The sequence below is a fragment of the Lithobates pipiens genome, unplaced genomic scaffold, assembly GCF_037356315.1.
Source record: "Lithobates pipiens isolate NorthernLeopardFrog02 unplaced genomic scaffold, aLitPip1_a1.2 Scaffold_35, whole genome shotgun sequence".
Classification (NCBI taxonomy): Eukaryota; Metazoa; Chordata; class Amphibia; order Anura; family Ranidae; genus Lithobates; species Lithobates pipiens.
Window position 1 is genome coordinate 2,755,410 of NW_027507811.1, and position 15,387 is coordinate 2,770,796.

The 15,387-nt window shown below is 50.7% G+C and overlaps 2 protein-coding genes across 2 annotated transcripts in view; both read right to left on the reverse strand.

The window, feature by feature from the left end:
* LOC143955742 (uncharacterized) overlaps window positions 1-7,642 on the reverse strand; it is a 273,000-nt gene extending 265,358 nt beyond the window's left edge. Inside the window, exons 1-4 of the mRNA XM_077465863.1 lie at window positions 7,174-7,642; window positions 6,960-7,057; window positions 6,674-6,880; window positions 4,050-4,262 (exon numbers count right to left, since the gene is read on the reverse strand). Of these exons, the coding sequence (XP_077321989.1) occupies window positions 4,050-4,262; window positions 6,674-6,880; window positions 6,960-7,057; window positions 7,174-7,258 (603 nt within the window). The 5' untranslated portion in view covers window positions 7,259-7,642. The remainder of the gene's footprint in view (window positions 1-4,049; window positions 4,263-6,673; window positions 6,881-6,959; window positions 7,058-7,173) is intronic.
* The window catches only part of LOC143956045 (uncharacterized), a 296,417-nt gene extending 287,951 nt beyond the window's left edge, over window positions 1-8,466 (reverse strand). The window contains exon 1 of the mRNA XM_077466175.1: window positions 7,676-8,466. The gene's annotated coding sequence lies outside the window, so the exon portion shown is untranslated. The remainder of the gene's footprint in view (window positions 1-7,675) is intronic.
* Window positions 8,467-15,387: the final 6,921 nt, after the last annotated feature.

The window sequence follows — 15,387 nt, forward strand, 5'->3', positions numbered from 1 at the left end:
CGGTTCTCCAAAAATGTGTCACTTGATTCCTCTCCCAGGCCTACCTTCTGCTCCCAGTCTTGCCACAACTTTCATTAAGGAGATCTTTCGTCTTCATGGGATGCCTTCCCATATCGTCTCTGACAGAGGAGTTCAATTTACTGCCCGGTTTTGGAGAGCCTTGGCCAGCTCCTTTGGGATTAAATTGGATTTTTCATCTGCCTTTCATCCCCAGTCCAATGGGCAAACGGAACGTGTCAATCGAAATGTAGAACGTTTTCTCCGTGCCTTCATTTCAGCCCACCAAGATGACTGGGTGGACCTTTTGCCCTGGGCAGAGTTTGCCTTAAACCATCACGCCAATGCCAGTTCTGGGAAAGCTCCTTTCTTCACAGTTTATGGGCAGCATCCTTCTGTTCCCTTTCCTGTTCCCATTTCTCCTGTGGTACCAGCAGCAGCCGAGACCCAAAGGTCCTTCAACTCAATCTGGAAAGAAGTCTCGGAGAATCTTCATCTAGCTGTTTCCAAGCATAAAACAGCAGCAGATCGTCATCGCCGTCCGGCTCCTAAGTTCCTGCCTGGCGATAGAGTTTGGCTCTCTACCAAGCACATCCGACTCCGGGTACCCTCGATGAAATTTGCCCCTCGCTTCATTGGTCCATTTCCTATTCTCCGCCAGATCAATCCAGTGGCTTTCAAGCTCCGTCTACCCTCTCATCTCAGGATACCCAACACCTTCCATGTCTCCCTGCTCAGGCCACTGGTCCTCAATTGCTTCTCTCGCCCTTCTTCTCACCCCGCTCCTGTGGGTGATACCATGGATCAGTATGAGATTAAAGTAATATTGGACTCCAAGTACTCCCGGGGGAAAGTTATTCTATCTCATTGATCGGAAGGGCTATGGTCCGGAGGAGAGGTCTTGGGTCACTGCCACTGATGTCTGTGCCCCACGTCTGGTGACCAGTTTCCATCAGAAATTTCCCTCCAAGCCAGCCCCCAGACGTGTAGGGAGGCCTCGTAAGAGGGGGGGTACTGTCACTGATCATAAAGGGGTGGGTCCTGCGCAAATCGTGCCACTCAAATAAAATACACAAATTCAAAATAATATAAATATGTGCATACATACAATGCCGTGAAAAAAATATAGTCCAAAAAACAGCACGCATAAAAATATATAAAAAATATATAAAAAAATGGAAAAAAGGTTTAATGATAGAACAATAATAAAATGTCCGCTACTCAAGGCTCCCAGAACTCTCACCTTTAAACGAAGTGAATAAGCAAATCAAACAAACTCCAGGATTCTCTTATTTCATTCATAAATAATAAATAATAGCCATCAGGAAATCCAAAGGAGGGATGCAATGATACAATTCCGCCACTAGAGGGCCAGTCCCAGCTTCCAGAACAGGTGAAATGGATCTTCACTTCTATTTCACAGTGTATGGCTCAAAATAAGAGAGAGGAGGGGGAGAGAGAGAAACAGGAGACTTCCATAGTGTAGTAGTTTAAAAAACGGCAGGTAGATTTATTAAAAAGCAGTAAAGACTCTCACATTTTAATTGCAAAAACAAGCACAATCAGGAAGAGGGTATAATGACAACTTCCTCCCGCCTTACTCTACTTCCGGTTCGTCCTCTGGCCAATCCCTACGCGTTACGTCATGTGACTTCTTCATGGGGATCCCCATGAAGAAGTCACATGACGTAACGCGTAGGGATTGGCCAGAGGACGAACCGGAAGTAGAGTAAGGCGGGAGGAAGTTGTCATTATACCCTCTTCCTGATTGTGCTTGTTTTTGCAATTAAAATGTGAGAGTCTTTACTGCTTTTTAATAAATCTACCTGCCGTTTTTTAAACTACTACACTATGGAAGTCTCCTGTTTCTCTCTCTCCCCCTCCTCTCTCTTATTTTGAGCCATACACTGTGAAATAGAAGTGAAGATCCATTTCACCTGTTCTGGAAGCTGGGACTGGCCCTCTAGTGGCGGAATTGTATCATTGCATCCCTCCTTTGGATTTCCTGATGGCTATTATTTATTATTTATGAATGAAATAAGAGAATCCTGGAGTTTGTTTGATTTGCTTATTCACTTCGTTTAAAGGTGAGAGTTCTGGGAGCCTTGAGTAGCGGACATTTTATTATTGTTCTATCATTAAACCTTTTTTCCATTTTTTTATATATTTTTTATATATTTTTATGCGTGCTGTTTTTTGGACTATATTTTTTTCACGGCATTGTATGTATGCACATATTTATATTATTTTGAATTTGTGTATTTTATTTGAGTGGCACGATTTGCGCAGGACCCACCCCTTTATATTCATTATTTGATAGTTTGTGCTCACTATTTTGTCCTGCTGCATTTTTTAGTTAGCATTTGCACTTTATATCACTCAGGCTCTTTTTCACAGCATCTGTGTTTCATTATATCTGATTTTGGATTTTGTTCCACTTTAGTCACTTATTACCACTTAGCGGCGCGAAGGCTGACCACTTTTACTGTCACTGATCAGCTGCGGAGCTGATCTGTGTCTCACCTTTACTGCAGTGGGTCGGCTGGTATCTGTTGTCCACTGTCTGGTGTTCAGTTCTGTGCTCTCTCCAGCTATGGGTGTCGCCGCCCTTCACCTGTTGCCTAATATATGTTTCCTTCCTGCTACTTCCTGTCCAGCCCCTCATGTGCTTCTCTATTTAAATCCCTTCCTAACTAGCTACCATTGCTTGAGCAACGTTTGTTTCTGAAGCTCCCCTGTGTAACCTGTTTTACCTGACTTCTCGTGAACTGATCTTCTGTGTACCGACCCGGCTTGTTCTGATTACGTTGTCTGCAGCCCGCCCTGACCTTGGCTCACTACCTGGCTTTCCTTGCTTCATCCATCCAACCTTGTCTACAGTGTCTTCTGGTACTTCCCCTAGCGAGCAGGGTGAACCCGGGGGTCGTGACCTGGGGTCAGCACGCAGCTAAGTCCAAACTTTTGTGAGAAGGTCCCTGGCAGAACACCGGCTGACTCTTAGATTCCACGCCCTGGGGGATCCCGTGTCACCTGCTCGCCTGAGGGTTCGCTGTAAGTAGTACCGTGACAATTATCAACATGTAAAAGTCTGTGCTCCAATCAAATCATCAGGTATAAAATGTCCAGCTGGTAGGAAATGGGTGTAACAAAAGAGAATACATATTATGAGTATATATAGCAGTGGGGGGAGGGGAGAGAGCAGAAGTCAGGACTATGTAATGTACAATATAAATGGTTTATGTTTAGCAACACCTATGGTGAAATACAACATTTTGCTGCCGGCTGATCCCCAGAATCTCCATAAATCCAGTCTAGAGACATAAATTGTGTCGGCAGCACAGAGAAGGAAGATTATCGGAGAGAAATCCAGGAATACAGGACGGGGAACACAGCTCAGGAAAGTGACCAGGGGATTACAGGCTGATATCACCCAGCCCCCGCCCTACTCTGGACCAATCAGTGAGCAGTATGGGTGGAGGAATGTATTTAGTGTTAATGACCCACCTGTGCTGATCTCTGTAGGAGTGTCCTCCTCTATAAATGTCCCCGTTATTCCATCCTCCTCCATAGACTGCTGATCATCCCTCACATACCTCTCTTCTTCTTCTGATTTCACCTCAAATTCTATATCCATTGGATCTCCACTCTAAACCAAGAGAATGAGAGAAAATATCATCTGTAAGATAGAAGATTTATTATTGTGACATCACATAGAAAATCCACACATCATCTCCATGAGTCTGTTTTATAAGCTCCGTCTCACCAACCTTGTAACAGTGGGGGGTGGTGTGACCTTCCTGTGTGGAATCCCGGGAATACAGAGGACGGGGACATCTCTCTGGTGGGTTCCTGGTATTTGGTGGCTCCATCATATCCTTGTGTCCTTCTGAAAACTCCTCCATCACTCCATACTCCTCATCCTCCTCTTTATACTCTTCTTTGACATCAATATTATCCTTGGGGTTTTCATTCTGAGAGATATAACAAAACATTCATTGTAACAAACACACTTCTATAACAATTTTAACTACCAATAATTGTTCCTCATCTACCTGATGATGTTTTGTGTAGTTGTGATCTTCCAGTGTGGAATTCCGGGAATACAGAGGACGGGGACATCTCTCTGGTGGGTTCCTGTATCTGGATGACTCCTCCATGGTGTCCTGGTACAGATCTTTGTGTTCTTCCTCCATCACCCCATCCTCATCATCCTCCTCTTTTATCTCTTCTTTAACCTCAACTTTAGGATCTCTCAGGTTTCCATTCTGAATATATAATAAAAATGACATCAATGGTAACAATGCAGATAATGTACAGATACAATTTAGAGTTGGGCGAAAGGTTTGGCCCCGAACATCGCCAGTTCGCCCATTCGGCGAACACCCGAATTCAGGCTACACAGAGCATTCTAAGCCCTAATTGGGCAAAGCTTTCTTCAATCAGGACACAGTGAATAGCTGGTTGTTAAGGAGTGGAGCCAGGAAGCCGACCGCAGCATCCTTAATAATCGTTGAGTCATCAGCTGTCAGCATTGTCGGCAATAAAAAAGTGAAAAGAAAAAATGCTATGGGGTCCCCCCTCCATACCAGGTCCAGCATGCATCGATCAGTGATGTCACAATGGGGTGGGGCCACCAGTCAATTTATGAAATGAAAATAAAATTTGACAATTTTTATTTCTTTAATATTGTCAGTTTTGCTGCAGCAGGTTCTATACATGGTACAGATACGCCACTTTACAGGCAGACTAAGGGGACCCCCCCAGGCACAGGTCGCCGGCTGGCTCCGCCCCTTACCTATTAGAACCTCCAAACAGTAGGCAGTCAGCCTTCATGTACGACGGAGCGTTTTTGGGGTTTCAGTGGTGGCGGTGGGCGACGGCTCTACATCAAGGGACATTGTTTTTTTAAATAAAGGAATTGTTAAAAACCTGTCTACGGTTTTTATTTATTCTTGACCCTTTTTTTCGGTGAATGGGTTGGGGTATAATGAGGGGGGTTGGGATCTGGAGGCCCCCCTTGCTTCCAGATTGCGATAAGCAGACCCCAACAACCACAGCCCAGCGCCTAGAGGCCATTCAGTTCGCATTGTGCGCTATACAAGTATTTCATTCATTCATTCATTCACAGCCCAGGTTTGTGGGGGAAAGAGACCCTTGTCCCCCTTCAACATGCTCCAAAGCACCCCCTGCCATGTTGAGGGTATGTGGCCTGGTATGGTTCAGGAGGGGGGTGCTTGCTTGTCCCCCCCCCCCCCCTTTACTGGTCTGCCAGGCTGCATGCTCAGATAAGGGTCTGGTATGGATTTTGAGGAGGGACCCCACACTGTTTTTTTAAATTTTGGGCCTGGTAAGGCCTGGGGGGGGGGGGGGGGGGGCACACCTTTTTTTCTTTCTTTCTTTTTTTAAATAGCCGGGTGCCAGCAACCGCGAGTGAATTTAAATGGGATTTTATTTTTCTTTAATGATGTCAGTTTTGCTGCAGCAGGTTCTATACATGGTACATATACGCCACTTTACAGGCAGACTAAGAGGACCCCCCCAGGCACTATATTTAAAGGAATTTTTCATTTTTATTGTTTTACTTTAAGCATGATTAATATCACTGAACCTTTAAAAATTATGTTTTTTACAAACTATTTTTCATTGATACATGTCCCCCAGGACGTACCCGGACCCCCAGGACGTACCCTTGCATCTAAGTCAAATTGGGCACGTTTAATTGTGCTAGTTCGGGTCCCATAGACTTCGATGGGGGTTCGTTATTCAACTCTGAACTTTCACACTGTTCGAGAGTTCTGGCGCTAACCAAACTGGGGGGGAGTGTTCAGCCCATTTCTAATGGTGATCATATCCCTCCTTATGTATTAATGGTGCTCAAAAAGTGTCAGACTCGCAGTCCCACTAAAAATCGCTGATCGCCACTATTACTAGTAAAAACAAAATACAAAAAAAATTTAAAGCACATAAATTTATCCCATAAGTTTGTAGGCGCTATAACTTTTACGCAAACCAAATCGATATACACTTATTGGGATTTTTTTTTTTTTTTTTTAAATACGTAGCAGAATACATATTGGCCTAAATTGATGAAGAAATTTGATTTTTTAAATTTGTTTTATTGGATGTTTTATAGCAGAAAGTAAAAAATTATTATTAATTTTTTGTAAATTTGTTGCTCTTTTTTTGCTTATAACCGCAGAGGTGATAAAATACCACCAAAAGAAAGCTCTATATGTGGGGGGAAAAAAAAAAAGGACATCAATTCTATTTGGGTGCAGCATTGCAGGACCGCGCAATTGTAAGTTAAAGGGACGCAGTGGCGTATCGCAAAAAATGTCCTGGTCGGGATGGGGGTAAAACCTTCCGGAGCGGAAGTGGTTAAAAACGATTGTTTTTAGAATTTATTTTTTATTTTTTTTGCATTGATACGTGTCCCCAAAGGGCGGTACCTTGACCCCCTTAACCCCTTTCTATGGGCAATAACTTGCATTTAAGCCTTCAAAATGGGGACTCTCTTTCTCATACTCGGCTACCATAGACTCGAATGAAGTTGGTGGTTCGGGGGGGGCCAAACTTTTCCCCTGTTCAGGCGGGAGTTCTCCTGCGAACCGAACAGGGGGGGTGTTCGGCCCATCTCTAATCCTAATGATACTATCAGTGATTGTTCCTCATCTACCTGATGATGGTGGGGGATGGTGTGACCTTCCTGTGTGGAATCCCGGGAATACAGAGGACGGGGACATCTCTCTGGTGGGTTCCTGGTATTTGGTGGCTCCATCATATCCTTGTGTCCTTCAGAAAACTCCTCCATCACTCCATACTCCTCATCCTCCTCTTTATACTCTTCTTTAACAACAATATTATCATCCCCGAGGTTTCCACTCTGAATATATAATAAAATATTCATTGTAACAAACATGCTGTGTATAAATCAGAACTACCGATAATTGTTCCTCATCTACCTGATGATGTTTTGCATAGTCGTGTTCTTTTAGTATGGAATCCCGTGAATACAGAGGACGGGGACATCTCTCTGGTGGGTTCCCATTACTGGATCCATCTGTAGGAAACACACACACTGACTGAATACATTGTTTCTATGTGTTTATCAGATGATGGGGGATCTAGGTGGAGCCTCCGTACTGCTCTCTCCTTTACAATAAAGTCTCCTCTTACCCGGTGATGTGAGGGGCGGCTGATTGTCCATCATGACGTCCTTGTAGAGATCCTTGTGTCCTTCTAAATACTCCCACTCCTCCATGGAGAAATAGACAGTGACATCCTGATACCTTATAGGAACCTGACACACACAATGATACAGTCACCATCCAGACCTTCACAGACATCAGGAATTGTTATTATCCTTCAAATCATACATTTTGTAAACCCAACCCCCACCCCCCCTCCTAAATAAAACCGCCATTCCGTATTATCGTATAAACTGAAAAGGTGAAATTGATGGAACAGCGACACATCTCCAAAATGAAGGAAATGTTCTGGCCCTGTTTGTGAGGAACTGTTCTGCCCCTGAAGGGGGTAATGTAGGTCTCCACACTATATATGTGTGTATCATCATCTGCTGGAGATAAAAGACATCACAGTGACTATGGAGGAAGAGGACGGACATGACGGGGGGGGGGGGATTACTGGGTATAAATAGAAAATAAGATCTTATTACCTCCTCTGCTGCCAGCAATGTCTCCTCTCTAGTCTTCTCGACTCACCTCTCACCCGGAACAGCCTATTTATAACCTGACATCACTTCCTGTCTTCCATAGAGACTTCCTGTCTGGGTAGAAGTGAGATCACCATCTTGTGGAGATCAGAGGAACTGCAGCACCTGAGAAACGTCTCGTAGTGTGAACACGGCCTTGTGCTGGGTGTGTATGTACTGTATATCCTTATAGATGGGGTCATCTCCACTGCCCCCAAGGGGGGTAGAAATAAACACTTCGTATCTCTCCCCCTGCTACCCCATCTCCACATACCCCTCTTTGGTTGAATCCTTCTCTTCCACACTTTTATACTCTCCCGGATCCCCAGGCTTGGGGATCCAAATATCCAAATATAAAAGAAAAAGAAAAAGAAGAAAAGAAAAACCTTGAAGCATATAGCTGGAAGCACTGGCCTACTACACTTACATACCCTTAGATCCAAATTTAATTCACCCTCTCATTATTATTTTAGATACCTTCAGGTTTCCCATGCCTTCAGTTGTCAATTTTCAGAGCACCAATTGTCCCTCTCATGTTCTGAGCTGGAGGCTATCCTGACCTTAAAGTGGTTGTAAACCCTTACAAACCACTTTGACCTACAGGTAAGCCTACATCAAGGCTTACCTGTAGGTCCAAGAAATATCTCCGAAACCTACACGGTTTAGGAGATATTTGAAAAAAGACAGGCACCGGTGTCTACGACGAAATGCCGCGAGTGGCGGCTCCCGTGCGCATGCGCGGGAGTGACGTCATCGCGGCTCCGTCGAATGACAGCGTCGGTGCAGCGAGACCCACCGAGAAGACGGAGGCTCCGTACACAAGGGGACAGCGGTGACTTCACTGGCTCCTGTGTCAGGTAAGTGACAGATAATGGACTACTATGCGATGCATAGTAGTCCATTATGCTTTACCTTTTCAGGGAATGAAAGAGGAAGTAAACCCATCAGGGTTTACCTCCTCTTTAAAGCGCCAGACATGGAGAAGCCCACCTCTGAATTATATCTTTTCGTGGTGACCAGTCCCGAGCGATCTTCATTCCTCCAGAAATGGACTGTGGATATTCCTGGACTGGACGATGAAAGAGATCTGTGACTTTCCCTTCTCTCATTTAGTCTCAGCTAGGGATACAATTATCCAATTTAGATGATTACCTCACTTTCCCCAGCATGCTGGCACTGCTCGCACCAATTCTTTTCACATCTTTTGGACCTTTCCGGCTATAGTACAATATTGGCAAGACGTATTGGAAGTGACAGGTCGCCCAACACAAATTGTCTTTCCCCTTGCACCACAATAATGTTTACTGGGTCCGGTGGAATTGTTGGCTGCGATGGTGGATAAAAGGACCCTTATCAGCCTCCTGTTATTTTAGGCTCATAAGGCAATTACTATGTGTTGGAAACAAGTCTCTCCTCCCGCAATGCCCCTTTGGATGCCTCTAATTTGCCTCTGTACAAAGCCACTTATACTAATAGAGGATGCCCCTCTAAGTTCCAGAAGGTCTGGTCTTGTTGGTTAGATGATGCCAGGAGATGTGGCAAGGGACAAGCTGCATCTGGTGGTAGGCGATGTGGAAAGGGACAAGCTGCATCTGGTGGTAAGCGATGTGGAAAGGGACAAACTGCATCTGGTGGCAGGCGATGTGGCAAGGGACAAACTGCATCTGGTGGCAGGCGATGTGGCAAGGGACAAACTGCATCTGGTGGCAGGCGATGTGGCAAGGGACAAACTGCATCTGGTGGCAGGCGATGTGGCGAGGGACAAGCTGCATCTGGTGGCAGGCGATGTGGCAAGGGAAAGGCTGCATCTGGTGGCAGGAGATGTGGAAAGGGACAAACTGCATCTGGTGGCAGGCGATGTGGCGAGGGACAAGCTGCATCTGGTGGCAGGCGATGTGGCAAGGGAAAGGCTGCATCTGGTGGCAGGAGATGTGGAAAGGGACAAGCTGCATCTGTTGCCAGGCGATGTGGCGAGGGACAAGCTGCATCTGGTGGCAGGCGATGTGGCAAGGGACAAGCTGCATCTGGTGGCAGGCGATGTGGCGAGGGACAAGCTGCATCTGGTGGCAGGCGATGTGGCGAGGGACAAGCTGCATCTGGTGGCAGGTGATGTGGCGAGGGACAAGCTGTATCTGGTGGCAGGTGCAAGGGACAAGCTGCATCTGGTGCCAGGAGATGTGGCAAGGGACAAGTTGCATCTGGTGGCAGGAGATGTGGCAAGGGACAAGCTGCATCTGGTGGCAGGCGATGTGACGAGGGACAAGCTGCATCTGGTGGCAGGTGATGTGGCGAGGGACAAGCTGCATCTGGTGGCAGGTGCAAGGGACAAGCTGCATCTGGTGCCAGGAGATGTGGCAAGGGACAAGTTGCATCTGGTGGCAGGAGATGTGGCAAGGGACAAGCTGCATCTGGTGGCAGGCGATGTGGCAAGGGACAAGCTGCATCTGGTGGCAGGCGATGTGGCAAGGGACAAGCTGCATCTGGTGGTAGGCGATGTGGCAAGGGACAAGCTGCATCTGGTGGCAGGAGATGTGGCAAGGGACAAGCTGCATCTGGTGGCAGGCGATGTGGCAAGGGACAAGCTGCATCTGGTGGCAGGCGATGTGGCAAGGGACAAGCTGCATCTGGTGGTAGGCGATGTGGAAAGGGACAAGCTGCATCTGGTGGTAAGCGATGTGGAAAGGGACAAACTGCATCTGGTGGCAGGCGATGTGGCAAGGGACAAGCTGCATCTGGTGGCAGGCGATGTGACGAGGGACAAGCTGCATCTGGTGGCAGGTGATGTGGCGAGGGACAAGCTGTATCTGGTGGCAGGTGCAAGGGACAAGCTGCATCTGGTGCCAGGAGATGTGGCAAGGGACAAGTTGCATCTGGTGGCAGGAGATGTGGCAAGGGACAAGCTGCATCTGGTGGCAGGCGATGTGGCAAGGGACAAGCTGCATCTGGTGGCAGGCGATGTGGCAAGGGACAAACTGCATCTGGTGGCAGGCGATGTGGCGAGGGACAAGCTGCATCTGGTGGCAGGCGATGTGGCAAGGGACAAGCGGCATCTGGTGGCAGGCGATGTGGCAAGGGACAAGCTGCATCTGTTGCCAGGCGATGTGGCGAGGGACAAGCTGCATCTGGTGGCAGGCGATGTGGCAAGGGACAAGCTGCATCTGGTGGCAGGCGATGTGGCGAGGGACAAGCTGCATCTGGTGGCAGGTGATGTGGCGAGGGACAAGCTGTATCTGGTGGCAGGTGCAAGGGACAAGCTGCATCTGGTGGCAGGAGATGTGGCAAGGGACAAGTTGCATCTGGTGGCAGGAGATGTGGCAAGGGACAAGCTGCATCTGGTGGCAGGCGATGTGGCGAGGGACAAGCTGCATCTGGTGGCGGGCGATGTGGCAAGGGACAAGCTGCATCTGGTGGCAGGCGATGTGGCAAGGGGCAAGCTGCATCTGGTGGTAGGCGATGTGGCGAGGGACAAGCTGCATCTGGTGGCGGGCGATGTGGCAAGGGACAAGCTGCATCTGGTGGCAGGCGATGTGGCAAGGGACAAGCTGCATCTGGTGGCAGGCGATGTGGCAAGGGACAAGCTGCATCTGGTGGCAGGCGATGTGGCGAGGGACAAGCTGCATCTGGTGGTAGGCGATGTGGCAAGGGACAAGCTGCATCTGGTGGCAGGAGATGTGGAAAGGGACAAGCTGCATCTGGTGCCAGGCGATGTGGCGAGGGACAAGCAGCATCTGGTGGCAGGCGATGTGGCGAAGGACAAGCTGCATCTGGTGGCAGGCGATGTGGCAAGGGACAAGCTGCATCTGGTGGCAGGCGATGTGGCAAGGGACAAGCTGCATCTGGTGGCAGGCGATGTGGCGAGGGACAAGCTGCATCTGGTGGCAGGCGATGTGGCAAGGGACAAGCTGCATCTGGTGGCAGGAGATGTGGAAAGGGACAAGCTGCATCTGTTGCCAGGCGATGTGGCGAAGGACAAGCTGCATCTGGTGGCAGGCGATGTGGCAAGGGACAAGCTGCATCTGGTGGCAGGCAATGTGGCAAGGGACAAGCTGCATCTGGTGGCAGGCGATGTGGCAAGGGACAAGCTGCATCTGGTGGCAGGCGATGTGGCAAGGGGCAAGCTGCATCTGGTGGTAGGCGATGTGGCAAGGGACAAGCTGCATCTGGTGGCAGGAGATGTGGCAAGGGACAAGCTGCATCTGGTGGCAGGCGATGTGGCAAGGGACAAGCTGCATCTGGTGGCAGGCGATGTGGCGAGGGACAAGCTGCATCTGGTGGTAGGCGATGTGGCAAGGGACAAGCTGCATCTGGTGGCAGGAGATGTGGAAAGGGACAAGCTGCATCTGGTGGCAGGCGATGTGGCGAGGGACAAGCTGCATCTGGTGGCAGGCGATGTGGCGAAGGACAAGCTGCATCTGGTGGCAGGCGATGTGGCAAGGGACAAGCTGCATCTGGTGGCAGGCGATGTGGCAAGGGACAAGCTGCATCTGGTGGCAGGCGATGTGGCGAGGGACAAGCTGCATCTGGTGGCAGGCGATGTGGCAAGGGACAAGCTGCATCTGGTGGCAGGTGCAAGGGACAAGCTGCATCTGGTGGCAGGAGATGTGGAAAGGGACAAGCTGCATCTGTTGCCAGGCGATGTGGCGAGGGACAAGCTGCATCTGGTGGCAGGCAATGTGGCAAGGGACAAGCTGCATCTGGTGGCAGGCGATGTGGCGAGGGACAAGCTGCATCTGGTGGCAGGTGATGTGGCGAGGGACAAGCTGTATCTGGTGGCAGGTGCAAGGGACAAGCTGCATCTGGTGGCAGGAGATGTGGCAAGGGACAAGTTGCATCTGGTGGCAGGAGATGTGGCAAGGGACAAGCTGCATCTGGTGGCAGGCGATGTGGCGAGGGACAAGCTGCATCTGGTGGCAGGCGATGTGGTAAGGGACAAGCTGCATCTGGTGGCAGGCGATGTGGCAAGGGGCAAGCTGCATCTGGTGGTAGGCGATGTGGCAAGGGACAAGCTGCATCTGGTGGCAGGAGATGTGGCAAGGGACAAGCTGCATCTGGTGGCAGGCGATGTGGCAAGGGACAAGCTGCATCTGGTGGCAGGCGATGTGGCGAGGGACAAGCTGCATCTGGTGGTAGGCGATGTGGCAAGGGACAAGCTGCATCTGGTGGCAGGAGATGTGGAAAGGGACAAGCTGCATCTGGTGCCAGGCGATGTGGCGAGGGACAAGCTGCATCTGGTGGCAGGCGATGTGGCGAAGGACAAGCTGCATCTGGTGGCAGGCGATGTGGCAAGGGACAAGCTGCATCTGGTGGCAGGCGATGTGGCAAGGGACAAGCTGCATCTGGTGGCAGGCGATGTGGCAAGGGACAAGCTGCATCTGCTGGCAGGCGATGTGGCAAGGGACCAGCTGCATCTGGTGGCAGGCGATGTGGCAAGGGACAAGCGGCATCTGGTGGCAGGCGATGTGGCAAGGGACAAGCTGCATCTCGTGGCAGGCGATGTGGCAAGGGACAAGCTGCATCTGGTGGCAGGCGATGTGGCAAGGAACAAGCTGCATCTGGTGGCAGGCGATGTGGCAAGGGACAAGCTGCATCTGGTGGCAGGCAATGTGGCAAGGGACAAGCTGCATCTGGTGGCAGGCGATGTGGCAAGGGACAAGCTGCATCTGGTGGCAGGCGATGTGGCAAGGAACAAGCTGCATCTGGTGGCAGGCGATGTGGCAAGGGACAAGCTGCATCTGAAGCCAAGCGATGTGGCAAGGGACAAGCTGCATCTGGTGGCAGGAGATGTGGCAAGGGACAAGCTGCATCTGGTGGCAGGAGATGTGGCAAGGGACAAGCTGTATCTGGTGGCAGGCGATGTGGCAAGGGACAAACTGCATCTGGTGGCAGGTGATGTGGCAAGGGACAAACTGCATCTGGTGGCAGGCGATGTGGCAAGGGACAAACTGCATCTGGTGGCAGGCGATGTGGTGAGGGACAAGCTGCATCTGGTGGCAGGCGATGTGGCAAGGGACAAGCTGCATCTGGTGGCAGGAGATGTGGAAAGGGACAAGCTGCATCTGTTGCCAGGCGATGTGGCGAGGGACAAGCTGCATCTGGTGGCAGGCGATGTGGCAAGGCACAAGCTGCATCTGGTGGCAGGCGATGTGACGAGGGACAAGCTGCATCTGGTGGCAGGTGATGTGGCGAGGGACAAGCTGCATCTGGTGGCAGGTGATGTGGCGAGGGACAAGCTGTATCTGGTGGCAGGTGCAAGGGACAAGCTGCATCTGGTGGCAGGAGATGTGGCAAGGGACAAGTTGCATCTGGTGGCAGGAGATGTGGCAAGGGACAAGCTGCATCTGGTGGCAGGCGATGTGGCGAGGGACAAGCTGCATCTGGTGGCAGGCGATGTGGCAAGGGGCAAGCTGCATCTGGTGGTAGGCGATGTGGCAAGGGACAAGCTGCATCTGGTGGCAGGAGATGTGGCAAGGGACAAGCTGCATCTGGTGGCAGGCGATGTGGCAAGGGACAAGCTGCATCTGGTGGCAGGCGATGTGGCGAGGGACAAGCTGCATCTGGTGGTTGGTGGTAGGCGATGTGGCAAGGGACAAGCTGCATCTGGTGGCAGGAGATGTGGAAAGGGACAAGCTGCATCTGGTGCCAGGCGATGTGGCGAGGGACAAGCTGCATCTGGTGGCAGGCGATGTGGCGAAGGACAAGCTGCATCTGGTGGCAGGCGATGTGGCAAGGGACAAGCTGCATCTGGTGGCAGGCGATGTGGCAAGGGACAAGCTGCATCTGGTGGCAGGCGATGTGGCAAGGGACAAGCTGCATCTGCTGGCAGGCGATGTGGCAAGGGACCAGCTGCATCTGGTGGCAGGCGATGTGGCAAGGGACAAGCTGCATCTGGTGGCAGGCGATGTGGAAAGGGACAAGCTGCATCTGTTGCCAGGCGATGTGGCGAGGGACAAGCTGCATCTGGTGGCAGGCGATGTGGCAAGGGACAAGCTGCATCTGGTGGCAGGCGATGTGGCAAGGGACAAGCTGCATCTGGTGGCAGGCGATGTGGCAAGGGACAAGCTGCATCTGGTGGTAGGCGATGTGGCAAGGGACAAGCTGCATCTGGTGGCAGGAGATGTGGCAAGGGACAAGCTACATCTGGTGGCAGGCGATGTGGCAAGGGACAAGCTGCATCTGGTGGCAGGCGATGTGGCAAGGGACAAGCTGCATCTGGTGGTAGGCGATGTGGAAAGGGACAAGCTGCATCTGGTGGTAAGCGATGTGGAAAGGGACAAACTGCATCTGGTGGCAGGCGATGTGGCAAGGGACAAGCTGCATCTGGTGGCAGGCGATGTGACGAGGGACAAGCTGCATCTGGTGGCAGGTGATGTGGCGAGGGACAAGCTGTATCTGGTGGCAGGTGCAAGGGACAAGCTGCATCTGGTGCCAGGAGATGTGGCAAGGGACAAGTTGCATCTGGTGGCAGGAGATGTGGCAAGGGACAAGCTGCATCTGGTGGCAGGCGATGTGGCAAGGGACAAGCTGCATCTGGTGGCAGGCGATGTGGCAAGGGACAAACTGCATCTGGTGGCAGGCGATGTGGCGAGGGACAAGCTGCATCTGGTGGCAGGCGATGTGGCAAGGGACAAGCTGCATCTGGTGGCAGGCGATGTGGCAAGGGACAAGCTGCATCTGTT